Source organism: Anomaloglossus baeobatrachus, chromosome 1, assembly GCF_048569485.1.
Source record: "Anomaloglossus baeobatrachus isolate aAnoBae1 chromosome 1, aAnoBae1.hap1, whole genome shotgun sequence".
NCBI lineage: Eukaryota > Metazoa > Chordata > Amphibia > Anura > Aromobatidae > Anomaloglossus > Anomaloglossus baeobatrachus.
This window is the reverse complement of record NC_134353.1, coordinates 91341236-91356445: the sequence shown is the minus strand read 5'-3', so window position 1 is coordinate 91356445 and position 15210 is coordinate 91341236. Positions and strand designations below refer to the sequence as shown.

Here is a 15210-nt window from a genome sequence, read left to right as displayed (position 1 = left end):
CTTTATGGTCTGATCAGCAATAACCCTTGGGCAGAGGAAATCCAACACCACAGATACCATAGCTCGGTGCCCTCATTCTTTGTAGCCTGGATTCCCTTTAATGTACTATCCTGTACTCTACTGAAAAGCATTATGAAACCTAATATCGAGGCTGGCCACACCTGATGTCAGCACATTGGAAGTCAATTACTAAGTGCATATTTCAGACCCAGTTATGTGAGTTTGCTAAACTCTGCGTAAATCAGACTTGGTACAGAGCTAGATTTCCTGAGTCTCCCAGGGTAAAAATCTCTGTCGCACCACCGTCTGCCCCTGTGCTATGTAAAGCCATATAAAGATGTAAAAAGACTAAAAATAAAAAGTCCGAATTATCCTCTCTGAAATTATTAAAATTTATGGCAAATTTTGGCAATCATTATTACTACCAGGCTCGGACTGGCCAACCGGAAAATCGGAGAAACCCCCGGTGGGCCCCGCAAACACTGACAAGAGATGGAAGGCTCCTCCACCTCTTACCCTAGCACAACCGTTCACTTCTATGTTAAAAGAAGGTAAAGCTTCATGGAAAGGGGGCAAATTGACACCCGTTCTGTATTTTGGAGACACTTCTGGTTTTGGTAAATAATGATGAAATACTGACCCAAAAGTACTGATGTGTGAATGAGGCCTTAAACTGTGTATTATGTCTCATGTACATGTGCATGAGGCTGGTGTATGGAGATGTAAAATGTCTATATAGAGCAGCAGTAGGGGGGTATTGTGAAATCAATTCCTCCCGTGGGCCTTAGGCACTTCAGTCCAACACTGATGGCTACCATTTCATCTCCTTCAGTTGTTACTTCATTCCTAGCGCTTCAAACAGGACCACTCACAGGTCAAAAATGGCCATTTTTTGCTTATTCCGGTGGCTTCACAGAGTACAAAATTGTTGTTATTTTATATTTATTTATTTTTTATCTCCTCTATGCTTTCAGAGATATGAGCCTTTTTATTTAGTGCTGATTTTTCTGGTCTTTACCAAGGGGGCATGTATTGTCCACAGAATTATTCTTTTGTGGGGTGTTTTAAGATGGATTTGTATTATTACCCTGTGAGCCATGCCCCCATAGTAAATATCCTAATAAATAGCACTAAATAAAAATACTCATATTTCTAGTACTATGTGTCAGATTTTTTTTTTTTTTTTTAAAGCAACAACAAAAAACTGAATACTGAGAGGAGCTGCGAGAAGAAAATAAGAGCAAAAATGGTCCACTTCTGAACTGGTGACAGGTTTTTATTGAATGGCATACTGGCCAAGTAATTTAAAGCCACAAATCACATTGGAGACAAGTCAGCTGTGCCTGTCAATATTGTCGGGACTGGACAATTACGGTATCTAATGCAAATGGACTTTGGTGGTTTCCCAATTCTTCCTCGTTGGCTTATGTTGGTTTTTACCACACCCAATCCACTGCTCCTGCCGGAGCTACCGCTACTTGTATCTGACTTATTCCCCTCTCCCCATTAATTACACATGAACGCTCGACCAAACTATAGGGGTCTCTATATGTGAGAATTTGGAAGAGTAGCGGTTATTCAACAGCTATGGAGGTTTTTTGGACACTTTTAAGGCCCTGTCACACACAGAGATAAATCCGCGGCAAATCTGTGGTTGCAGTGAAATTGTGGACAATCAGTGGCAGGTTTGTGGCTGTGTACAAATGGAACAATATGTCCATGATTTCACTGCAACCACAGATCTGCCAAAGATTTATCTCTGTGTGTGACGGGGCCTTTAGACACCACTCAGGCCCAGTAAGGCCTCTTTCACACATAAGTTTTTTTGCCATCAGGCACAATCCAGTTTGTGCCTCTGTCTCTTTTATTTCGTTTCAAGCCAAAGGTTATTTGCTAAGGAGAGGAAGGAGAGAGAGAGAGACACACACACAACGTCTGGGCATGCCCAGAAACAAAAATCGGATCCGTCGCCTGATTCCGTTATTTGACGGATGATGACGGATCCGGTGCCCGTAGGCTTCCATTGTAAAAAACGTTTTTTCACCAGTCCCAAAAAACGTTCCTTTGGATGTTGCTTCCGGCAGCCGAAGAGACAATTTTTGCCGGATCCGGCGCACGCCGAATGCGGCACAATCCGGCGCAAATACAAGTCTATGAGGAAAAAAACGCATTCGGCGGCATCAAACGCCGGATCCGTTTTATCTGCAATTCGCCACATTGTGCCTGATGCCAAAAAAACTGATGTGTGAAAGAGGCCTAAGGCGATGTGCAAACTGTGCGTTTTTTAATGCATTTTTGATGCGTTTTTTTTTTTGTGTAGATTTGTCACAAATATAAGAGTTATGAAGTGCTGTGCGCATGTTGCTTAGTTTTTCCTTGCAGATTTAGTGCTGAAAATAATCTGCAGCACATCAATATTTGGTGTTTTTCCCTGCGTATTTCAGCTATTCCACCCATTGATTTCACTATGAAAAAAACGCATGGTAAAAAAATGCACCAAAAACACACCTTTTTTTTGGTGCGTTTTTCTGCCAGAAGATGCAAATTTGCTGCAGAAAAGTTCTCCACCACCACCACACATAGCCCAAAACAATAGGCAACACTAAAGGCCGCTTTACATGCTGTGACACCGCTAGCGATGTCGCTAGTGATCGCACCTGCCCCCATCGTGCGTGCGTCACAGGCAAATCGCTGGTACGCGTCACACGCACATACCTTCATAACGACGTCGCTTTGGCGACACGTAGCGATGTGTGCTGCCTCAGGAACGACGAACAACCTGCATCCAAAATGAGCAACGATATTTGGGAAAGAAATGACGTGTCAACAATCAACGGTTTTTGCCGTTTTTCGGATCGTTAGCCTTCGCTCGTAGGTGTCATACGCAACGACGTCGCTAACGACGCTGGATGTGCGTCACAAATTCCGTGACCCCAGCGATATCTCGTTAGCGATGTCGTTGCGTGTAACGGGGCCTTAAGGTTATGTACGCATGCTGCAGATTTGGTGCAGAAAAATTCTGCATGAAACCTGCATTTTCTGGATAAAAAAACCTACCAAAAACGCATGCCTTTCTTGTGCGTTTTTGTTACAAGGTTTTTTTAATGAAGTCAAAGAATGGAAGGGCTAAAAAACGAATCAAAAAAGGCACCAACAATTGACATGCTGCAGGTTATTATCTGCACCAAATCTGCAAGGAAATAAGAAGCAACATGCGCACAGCTATGTCAGAATTCTGATTGGCTTTGCTGGCATAAGGATAGACATGCAGATTTGGACCACAAATTGCACCAAAAATGCATCAAAAACGCACCGTGCGCACACAGCCTTATGCCATGTAATTCTTTTGACATATTTAGGGAGAGTGGCAGGTCCCCTTTAAGTAAGTGTGATCTGCTGATGATCTGCAGATAAAGGTCTGATGTGTAGGCCATCTTTATTGCGTTTATCTAGATTATCTCTGGAGATGCCGCACGTTGCCACATCTTCCTCTTTCTACCCTTCCTAGCTTTGAGCGTTAACCTTTGTCCTATATTTCCCATTGTCATCCTGGGCAGGAATGTAGATAAAGATCAGGGGAAAATACACGTGGGGGGGATCTAAAAAAGGTGCATCAAATATGAGCTCAGCCCTGAGATAATAATGTGCCATTGACCTGTGCGAACACTTCATCTGCAAAGAATTCTGTTTGTTTTATGAGCAAAGGGAAGTAACTGTAGTCATTTTCAGGCAGGTTCATTATTTATTCGATGTCACTTATGTAACGCTGACATATTCCGCACTGCTGTGCACGCTAAGAGCAAAGACTGTCTGTGCTGCCCATAGCAACCAATCAGTGCACAGCTTTCATTTGCCAAAGCAGGAAATAGAAATGAAAGCTAAGTGCTGATTCGTTGCTACGAGCAACAAAGACAATTTTTTTCCCTTTAGGCTGTTTTGATAAATGAGGCCTAAAATATATATCACCATTTACATAGATTTTATCGCGTCACTGACCACAGAATAAAAACATTTTTTATTAGTTCTTGTCTTAATTGTCAAGAAAATACTAGAGTTCGTGCAAATCAATTTGCAGGACCCGGTCCATCGAGCACGTCATTAAAGAGGTTGTCCGCTACATTAACATTGATGGCCTATCCTAAAGGGTACTTTACACGCTGCGATATCGGTACTGATATCGCTAGAGAGCGTACCCGCCCCCGTCGGTTGTGCGTCACGGGCAAATCGCTGCCCGTGGAGCACAACATCGCTAACACCCGTCACACGGACTTACCTTCTCTGCAACGTCACTCTGGCCGGCGAACCGCCTCCTTTCTAAGAGGGCGGTTCATGCGGCGTCACAGCGACGTCACACGGCAGCTGTCCAATAGCAGAGGAGGGGCGGAGATGAGCGGCCGGAACATGCCGCCCCCTCCTTCCTTCCTCATTGCCGGTGGACGCAGGTAAGGAGATGTTCATCGTTCCTGCGGTGTCACACATAGCGATGTGTGACGCCGCAGGAGCGACGAACAACATCGTCTCGGCAGCAGCAACGATATTAAAGAAATGAACGACGTGTCAATGAGCAACGATTTTTCACGTTTTTTCGCTTGTTGATTGTCGCTCATTGGTGTTACATGCTGCGATGTCGCTAACGGTGCCGGATGTGCATCACTAACGACGTGACCCCGACGATATATCGTTAGCGATGTCGCAGCATGTAAAGCACCCTTTAGATCCCATCAACTGTTCTGGGTTTCAGCGGTGGTAGCAGGCGGCCGGAAATGCTCAGTTCCACAGCTGCCCCGCCAACTGATAGTGGCAGCAGCCGGGTACTGCTCATCCGCCTCCTATTGATTTTGAATAGGAGGCGGATATGCAGTACCTGGCCACAGCCACAATCAGAAGACAAGGCAGCTCCGGAACTGAGCATTTTTGGCTGCATGATACTAGCTAAACAACGGGGTTGTCGGGTGTTGGACCCTGGCCGATGAAACATTAATAACCTATCCTAAGGAAAGGCCATCAATGTAAAAGTAGTGAACAACCTCTTTAATCTCAATGGAAGCCCTGAGAAACGGCCCTTAAGGGTACTTTACACGCTGCAATATTGGTACCGATATCGCTAGCGAGCGTACCCGCCCCGGTCGGTTGTGCGTCACGGGCAAATCGCTGCCCGTGGCGCACAACATCACTAACACCCATCACACGGACTTACCTTCCCTGCGACGTCGCTCTGGCCAGTGATCCGCCTCCTTTCTAAGGGGGCGGTTCGTTCGGCGTCACAGCGATGTCACACGGCAGCTGTCCAATAGCAGAGGAGGGGCGGAGATGAGCAGCCGGAACATCCTGCCCACCTCCTTCCTTCATCATTGCCGGTGGATGCAGGTAAGGAGATGTTCGTCGTTACTGCGGTGTCACACATAGCGATGTGTGCTGCCGCAGGAACGACAAACATCATACCTGCAGCAGCAACGATATTAAGGAAATGAATGACGTGTCAACGAGCAACGATTTTTCACGTTTTTTCGCTCGTTGATCGTCGCTCATTGGTGTCACGCACTGCGATGTCGCTAACGGCGCCGGATGTGCGTCACTAACGACGTGACCCCGACGATATATCGTTAGCGATGTCGCAGCGTGTAAAGCATCCTTTACTTGACAGCATCTGTAAAGGTGGTGGACTGTGGCTGTCGGGTTCCTACCCCTGAAAACACCAATCGCATCATTGAATTATTATACTTTGTAATATGAATACTGTCTTGCATCTATTGTAATTATTTTGCCATGTGAATTGAATTGTAATATAATGTTTGCTTGTGTAAAGTATAGTAGTATGTAAGGTATAATGTGTAGCAGTGTTATTAAAGGGGATGTCCACTACATGGACGACTCCTACTCAATCCCCTTGTTCGCCTCCGTAAAAACAAATAAGTCTATACTCATCTCCGGTGTGGCTGTGGTACCAGCAATGTCTAGCGTCACGTTCCAAGGGCTCACATGACATTGCGTTATGACACGCGAGTCCCTTGACCAATTAGCACCCAGCGCCTGTCTCCCTACCTTCGGAAATTTGAGCAGGATGTGAAAGATGTGCTGACTTCCTGCTCAAACATCTAAAGGCATAGAGAAGGACGCCAGCGCTGATTGTTATGACACGTGGGCCCCGCAACCAATGTCACGTGGGCCCCAGGAATGCGCCTTTAATCGCTGGAACCACAGCTGCATCAGAGGTGAGTATTGGCTTATTTATTTTTACGGGGGCGAACAAGGGGAATGAGAAGAGGTCCAAGTCATGGACTACCCCTTTAATGTAGCATAAGGAACGTTGTTTTTCATGTAGGATGTTTGGCAAGAGTTCTGGCCAGCAACAGACTGCAGGGTTAGAGACAGTCCACCGTGGGAGGAGTCAAGTGAAAGGGAAAGTGACTGTTCATTCTAGAAAAGTCACTGAAGGCCTAGTGAGTGAATGGGATGGACATATAGTCAGTCAATTAAGAAGGTCACAAACAGTGGGTGGTTTGTTACGACAAAGGAGAGGAAGGGGAGAGGGAAGGCGAGCTAGCGTGAACCTCGAGTGCTGACTGAGACACGGTGTGAACACCATGAAAACAATAGATCGAACTTGAAAGAAATGGCCCCAAACCACAGGAGTCTACCAGCCAGGCCCCGTAACTGTCAAGGTAAAGGGTTACCTCTACTGACACAGGACTTTAGTAGCCAGGCCACTTAACCATCAATGTACCTGGTTATCTTCACTGGAGTGTGACTGTAGCCAACCACCCTAGCAGTTTCCTGCTAAATGTCCAGGACTCCAAAGCTTTACTCTGGTCATGATGGGATCTTTAAGCAAACTGGCTGTGGGACTGTGGGAAGGGAAATGTCCCGGTATGTCCTCACAGGACCAGTTAGATCTGAAACAACCCAATGAGACATTGTTTAAAGTGAACTATTGGTCTCCTTGTGAGTGTGAGATGTCATCCAGTCCTGGACAGCCGACGTCAGGGGCAGTATGTGGCTTGCATGGGTTCCTAGTCAAGGTGAAGAAACACACACCTTGCCAGGACGAGGTATTTCATGTTGTGTGTCGGGGAGTATGGAGTACATCCCTCTCCCACAACTACCACCCCATGTCACTCTACACATCAGAGGACATTTTTTTGATTAGCCAGTCTGTTGCGACGTTGTTGCAGCGTGACATATATATGTGGTTGCGCCAGGCTGGCTAATAAGAAGAAGACCTGAAGATGCCATTAGGTAGGAGGCGGTTCTTAATGCTCCCATCCATCGACCATAGATGACTGATGTGGGCGATGGAGAGGGTCCCGTGAATTGATTTACACCAACTCTAGAAGTTACTCTACAGCCTTCAAGAACAGAACTATAGGATTTTATGACCTGAAATAACATTAGTGCATACAATGGCCACTCATTTGGGATGGTCAGCAATCATATCCATAAGTTAGGCAGATATAGTGTTACATCGCCGTCTAATGATAATCTCCAACAATGAACAATGTCATCCATATATTGTAGTTGGAAACTTCACCATAGGTCCGACTGATGAGATTCCCACTGATTGGGACAACCAGGGCTCAGAGCCCCATGGAGTGGTGGTTGGTCATGTGCCCTGCCGCTGCATTCATTCTTAATGGGAAGCTTGTGTTCAACTGATCTTCGGCACTACCATAAGAATGAATGGAGCGACAGTGTGCCTGATCACCACTACTCTACTCACATGGAACTCTTCAGAACTCTATTTCTTGGGATCAGTGGGAGTCCTAGCCAATATCTTCCAAACCTGAAAATACTCTTTGAAACAGATCACCTAGACCTGATAGGGCCAATGTACTTACATTGAAAATCCATGTCATAATAGTTGCATAATCCTGATATTAAGATGAGCAGCTCTTACTTAGCTCATAAAATGCTCAACTTAATATGAGGACTATACTGGCATTCTGACTAGGCCTTTAAAAGTAGGTACACCACCCTATGATGTTTACGATATCTATTTAATAAGATCTACAGTATGTAAAATCTATAATAATAAAAATTATAATAATAATTCTATTCATTTATATAGCGCTATTAATTCCACAGCGCTTTACATACATTGTCAACACTGTCCGCATTGGGGCTCACAATCTAGAGTCCCTATCTGTATGTCTTTGGAGTGTGGGAGGAAACCGGATCACCCGGACGAAACCCACGCAAACACAGGGAGAACATACAAACTCCTTGCAGATGGTGTCCTTGGTAGGATTTGAACCCAGGACCCCAGCGCTGCAATACTGCAGTGCTAACCACTGAGCCACCGTGCCGACCTAACTAAAGAACAGTAATGAATATTAATGTCAGCTTCTTCCAGGGACAATCATCAACGCAAAAGACAAAACAGTAAAAGAATAATTAGTTTCCATAGTATCCCAGTAATGAGTACAGCTTGCACACAGCTATATATATACAGTATATTTGTATGGGACAATCATACCTAAATTAACTTCCTCGCTATGATACACCATTTATATACATCTTGAAAAGAAAGGCAAAAAAAAATCTCAAATTAATTCTTTAGGAGTTAAAGTAGAAGTGCGACTATTCAGTCCAGTCCTCAGGAGAAAACCCTAAGCTGAATGGTCACCGCGCACAAATGGATGTCAAGTGACATTGAATCCTGCTGACTATAGACTCAATGGGAAGATTCAGTCATTCAAATATTAGGTAGAGATTGCGTTTACTTCATTCATGCATACAGATGTAGCAACGGTTATCTTGACTCACAAAGCACCATCTTGATAATGGGCTGCAGAAGGTTATCTCGCTTAAAGAGGATCTGTCACCAGGTCGAGGGTGGACAGTTTTTGCTCTTATTTTGCTCCTTCCTGATTTTTATTCTGTTTTTACCCATTTTTTTCATCCAACATATGGTTCTAGAGTTATGGGCCTTTATATTTGGGGCTAATTTTTATAACCTTTTCAAAAGGGGTGTCTTGCTCATAGGGTAATAATAAAGAGCAGCCTAAAGACACGCCCCAGAGGATCCTGTTGGTAAAGATGAGCAAAATTAGCAATGAATAAAAAAGGACTATATCTCTGAAATGTGGGATCAAAATCTGGCCACTTTGAACTGATCATAGGTCCTTTTTAAGAGGGTTAAGATAATGGCTTATGGAGTCATAAGTTAACAGATGCCAAGTTAGGTGTCATCTGAGTCAAGGTAACCTTTGCCGAATAATAATAATACATTTTATTTATATCGCATCAACATATTAAGTGGGGACATGTATAGATAATACAAGCAAAGTAACACCTAGTTCAACAGTTAGAAGAGACGTGAGGGTCCTGCTCACAAGCTTACAGTCTATAAGGAAATAAGGCGGCACAATAAGTAGAACGTGCTTGTTATGTACGGTCTGACCATCATTAAAATCAATAGGGGTTTTTACATAAAGCTGCCTGATCCCGTCATCAGCAGGAACTGTCTTAAGTTTTATTATTATTGCTATTGGGTGGATGGAAAATGTAGAGACAGATGAATAGGAGGGAGCAGATTATGATCAACATTTAAAAGGAGGGAATAGGCGAGAGTTAAGTTAGTGAGTTGCGGTGATAGGCCTGTCTAAAGAAATGGGGCTAGATATTAGTTGGATTGTTTAGGTTAGTGCATTCCAGAACACTGGTGCAGCACAAGAGAACTCTTGGAAATAGATGGGTGAGGTTCGGAAAATATAAGTCTTAGATAAGTTGCAGAACAGAGTGCATGGATAGGGATGAGATACATTGTCGTGAAGAACTGTGAAAAGCTTTGTGGGTAAGAGATATAAGTTTGTATTGTATTCTGTATTGCACTTGTACTTTTTCAATTGCTCAATTCAAAGAATGGCCTCCTCTTTCACACAAACTATACAAGTTTAAGGATATAAGGGTGAGTCAAAATTCTCGACCTGTTTCCAAATTATATTTCTAATTTTACCATTTTTAGCAAATTTATAATTATAATACAGACACATTTTAGTCCATAAAAAAGTATCCACATCTAGATACAACAGTACCATATACAGTGTTCATTATCTTTACCTATAAAGCAATGTTCCTCAAAGTCAAGTCTTCACGAACCTCCAACAGGTCATGTTTATAAGATTCTCCCAAGCCAGCATTGACACATCAGTGTGAATGTTACCATCAGTTGTCCTCCTGGTCGCATTAGTTTTTACACTGAGGCAGATACTGTCTAAACTTTTTTATTCATTGTCCCTTAGTAGTGGATGAGTTAGGGCTCTTGTCAAGTTGCGATTTACATGTGCGAGTGAGATCCGATAAAAAATCGGATCGCACTCGCACCAGTGTTAAGCTATGAGGCCGTGTCCTCTTGCTAAATTTTTAATGGCACGACTCGTGCTCTCGGTGAAATCGCAGCATGCTGCGATTTGCACCGAGTCTCAGCTCTCGCACTCCCATGAAAGCCTATGGGAGCGAGAAAAAAAATCAGAATACAGGTGGCATACGCATGTCATACAGATGGCATACGCATGTCACACGGATCCTTGACACTTGCACACAGCGTCGGATTGGCTACCGGAGTAATCTCCAGTAATAACAGTCCTGGCCGTGGTTACAGGCACTGAACTCCGGAGCTATCACCTGAGCTCCACAGTACAGCTTGGACTGAACAGCAAGTGCCGAGTGATTGTTTCCCCGGCAATTGCTGTTCAGTTCATGACAGCTGCAAACAGACCGGGCTGAACTCTGGAGCTCAGGTGACAGCTCCGGAGTTCAGTGCAGGTAACCGCGGCTAGGCCTGGTATTACTGGAGATTCTTCCGGTAGCCAGTCCACCGCTGCTTGCATAAACACTCACATAGGACTCACATGTCATACGGATGCTATGTGAGAAAAAAAAAACGTACGCAGACCATACGTAGGACACTCAACTCACATTTGTAGCCAAGTATCGCTGTGATTTTTTTTAACGCAAGTGGACAAGAGCCCTTAAAAACATAAGAAACATGGATGGAACAACGAAGTACAAAGTGTGTCGTCAGAGTTTCATCTGTTTTACATGGATCCACATAGACTTTAATGGCTGATCCGCAAAACGGATGACAATAGGACCGGCTCTGAGTCTCATTGACTAGAGACATGGATCCATTTTTTGAAATGATGTCTCTGTATGGATCAATAAAATTCTATGGTCAGGGTGCTGTATATTTGAGAATGGACAGGACATGAACATGTCACATGGATGCGTGAATGCAGTCGAATACTATACAGATACATTTTAACAAAACCCATTGTATCTACTTCTCCACCACTTTTTCCGCTACCGATTCTTACGGTAAATGTCACCAATGGAAGCTTTCATCACACACATTGTTCTCACAGATTTTTGGCTGCTCCTGACTTTTTCACTCACCCTGAAGTATCTGTACAAGAATGATAAACTGCACTAAATGATTAACGTTTCAGACATAACATTCATTGTTTTGGCAAAATAATAACAAATTTTAGCTTTGGGAAAACAAAACCTATGCCCAAAGTGACAAAAACAGAATGGATGAATGAAGGGTGCAGTGTACTTACAGTCTGTAGAGTTTGGGAGTTCCCAGAAAAAGCAATTCGGGGAAAACCTGAAGATTATTTCGATTTAAACGCCTAAAAGAGAATCAGAAGAATAATTAAGTAAAAAGTAAAATATCATACTCAACGACTACCATAATATTATAGGATGTCTAAAAAGGGAGCACATGCATAATACTGTATTTTGGTAACATGTACCAATGCAAATTTTCCAAATTTTGTCCCCATCCGAGCTATAAATGACTCCTCTTTGATTACACATGATGATAATTTGATAGCATAGAGTATCTACATTATATTGTACCCTCATAATTCATGAAATATCTAAAAATGTTTTAGCTTCCAGATCCACCTTGTAAAAGGATAATACAGTGCCCAAATCATAGTGAAATAAAACAGACAAATAGTCCCATAAGCTGCAAAAATTAGTACCATACCACTACCAAGGAGGTTTGTAAGCCAATCCTGACAGTATGAACTAAGCACATTGTCTTGTAGGGGATATAGCCCCTTTGAAAATTGCACCTTTAGTGTTATAATTGCTGCTTCCATTCTGCAGAAACTGATGTTTCATCAAACACGCTAATTAGGGTACGTAGTGCACTTTCGGCATGGCCTATAGGCTCACTGCACAATGCTGCCAGCTGGTTTTGCATCTCCCCACCTCTTTTGCTGGTGATTGACAACATTGGCTTGCCTGAGATTGTACACCGTGAGAAACAACCCTTAAAATTACAAATCTTTAATGATAAAGTTTAAAATGGATATCCCAACATGAAAATCACACACATGTATACATACAACAAAAGAAGGAGAAAGTGCTGCAGTGCAGACTGGGAGTGGTCAACGCCCCTTCACTTCTCCCTACCTAGCCTGCGGAGGTCGGCACCCTAGATTGCGTAAAGGCGCCCCCGCTCACCGTCGGCTCGCCCTCCTTTCCCTGCACTAAGTTAAGAAGTGCAACTAGTCTGGGAATGTAGGAGTGCTCAATTAAAATATTGCTGCACTGCAAAAAATTTACAGGGTTACAAGGAATATCTATTGATATCTGACACACATGTGGGTGTGACTCTACAGAGATGCTGAAATGACCATCCATAATGATCGGAACAAGTGTACTCAACTAGGGATACCACTGGAAATGATGACAGACTTTAATGTACTTATGAGCCTGGAGGAAGAGAGCAGTAGACCTGAGGGAGAAGGACCCTTCTCAGGGCTGAAACTCAAAAGTAAGAGGATGCCTCCCATTAGCGAGTTCAACAGCACTGATATCTTCTGCAAATTGGTGTGTGAAGATATTAAAAAGATTAACCCTAGGTCAGGACCAACAAGACCAAATTTGACGACCGAACAGAGATTGGCTATCCAGAGTCTGGGCAATAATTCAGAAATAGTAATAAAGCCCTCCGATAAGGGGGGCAACGTTGTTATAATGAATTATAAGGAATATCTGATGATGTGTCAGGTCATTTTGTCAGATCGGTCAACATATGAAGTCTTAAGGTCTGACCCAACTTTGGGGTATCTTAAAGATTTAAAGGTGATCTTATGTGAGGCAAAAACAATGAAACTGATATCCTCAGACGAATTGGATTTTTTATTACCTAAAACACCAATGGTGGCGACCTTTTACGCCTTACCGAAAATCCATAAGGGGTTATCCCCAGTGAAGGGTCGCCCCATTGTGTCCGGGATTGAGGCACTCTCCCAGAATTGCAGCATGTACGTGGACGAAATTCTTCGTCCATTTGTTATTTCCCTGCCATCGTATCTGAGGGATACAATGGATCTGCTGAATAAAATTGAGGGTCTAGTGGTTGATTCAGACGCTCTGTTAATGTCCATTGATGTAGAATCCCTCTATAGTTGCATCCCTCATAACATCGGTATAGAAGCAGTGAAGTACTACCTTAACTCTAGAGGAACATCTATGTCCCAGCATAATGATTTCATCCTACTATTAATCAGGTTCATCCTGACACACAACTATTTCATCTTTAATGCAAAGTATTACCACCAGCTCAGGGGCACTGCAATGGGGAGCCCTTGTGCTCCCACCTATGCAAACTTGCTCCTGGGTTGGTGGGAGGATACTGTTGTGTTTCAGGATGATGATGTGTGGGGTCCCCAGATTCAGTTCTGGAGACGCTACATAGACGACATATTGGTAGTGTGGCGTGGACCAGCTGATTCCTTTGTTGCTTTCGTCAATCAGTTGAACATCAATGACTTGGGGTTGAGATTTACGTATGAGATTGGAGGCAATAAACTCCCCTTTTTGGATGTTCTAATAACAAGGGAATTAGATGGTACTTTGAGCACCTCTATATTCAGAAAACCGAACGCCACAAATAGTTTGTTGAATTGGGAAAGTCATCACCCGGTCAGTTTAAAAACTGGGATCCCAAAGGGACAATTTTTGAGATTAAGGAGGAACTGCTCCACTGTCCATGAATATGAGAAGCAATCTGTCCACCTTAAAAAGAGATTTAGGGAAAGGGGTTATCCTCCAAACGTGATTGATAAGGCGCAGAAAAATGCCCTTCACAGTGACCGTAGGGATTTGTTAACCACTTCTCCCAAAAATGGTGACGGGCAGATCACACGGCTGATCGGGATGTACGATGATCAGCATGAAAAGATCATGGCCATTTTGAGGAGACATTGGGGCATTCTAAAGAGTGACCCCGATATTTGTGGACATATAACGGCGCACCCTTCGGTAACGTTTAAGAGAGGAAAGACAATCAAGGATGAGGTAGTACATAGCCTCTATGTCCCCCCTAAAAAGAGTGGTACGTGGTTGGACAGGAGAGATGTAGGTACTTTTAAATGTGGGTCATGTATATATTGTAAACATGTGGTTCCATCAAGAGAGTTTTGCAGCGCAGTCACTGGGCGAACGTATAAGAATCGTAATTTTGCGAACTGCAAAACAGAGGGAGTCATTTACCTCTGTACATGTACATGCCCAAAAGACTATGTGGGAAAGACTAGGAGACAATTGAAAGTACGGATAGGAGAACACTTAGGGGACGTGAGAAATAAACGGGACACACCCCTAGCTCGTCATATTAATTCACATCACAATGGCGATTTGGGGTCTTTTTCCTTTAGGACTATTGAGGTGATTTCCCCATCAATACGTCTGGGAGATTGGGACAAAAAACTGCTTCAAAGGGAGACACGTTGGATCTTTTGGCTAGAGTCAACCAGTCCAGGCGGGCTAAATGAACAACTAACCTTCTCTAGCTTCATCTGACCTTAGCATTCAGTGTATTGGGATATTTATTCCTTCCTAGACATATGGGAAATTAGGTATATTTGTATACAGCCATCCTGTATAGGTCCGTTTGTGGACTGCGGGGTTTGTTTCTTGATCATGGACCTAATGTCCCTGGTTGCTACAGTTTATTCATGTTGACGTATTGGTCCACATGTGCATTTCCTGATATCCCTTTGTGATTTGTAACTATAATGTACCGTTGTGGGGCGTTCTTTGTAAATTAGTGGGAAAGGGGATTTATCATGATTTTTGAGCCCACTAGTGATGAGGTATGAGTCCATCTAGGCTTATCTCTTGGTGGGTTTAACTCATTCCCTGTTCCCCTAACACTGGTAACCATGTGGTGCGGGGTTGCGGAGTGCA

At 43.5% G+C, this 15210-nt stretch overlaps 1 protein-coding gene across 3 annotated transcripts in view; it reads right to left on the bottom strand.

Annotated features, from left to right (window-relative positions):
- Positions 1–15210, bottom strand: part of SLIT2 (slit guidance ligand 2) — a 474993-nt gene that overhangs the window by 417555 nt on the left and 42228 nt on the right. For all 3 annotated transcript variants that reach the window (XM_075346920.1, XM_075346918.1, XM_075346919.1), the window contains exon 4: positions 11562–11633. In XM_075346920.1, coding sequence (XP_075203035.1) covers positions 11562–11633 — 72 coding nt within the window. The remainder of the gene's footprint in view (positions 1–11561; positions 11634–15210) is intronic.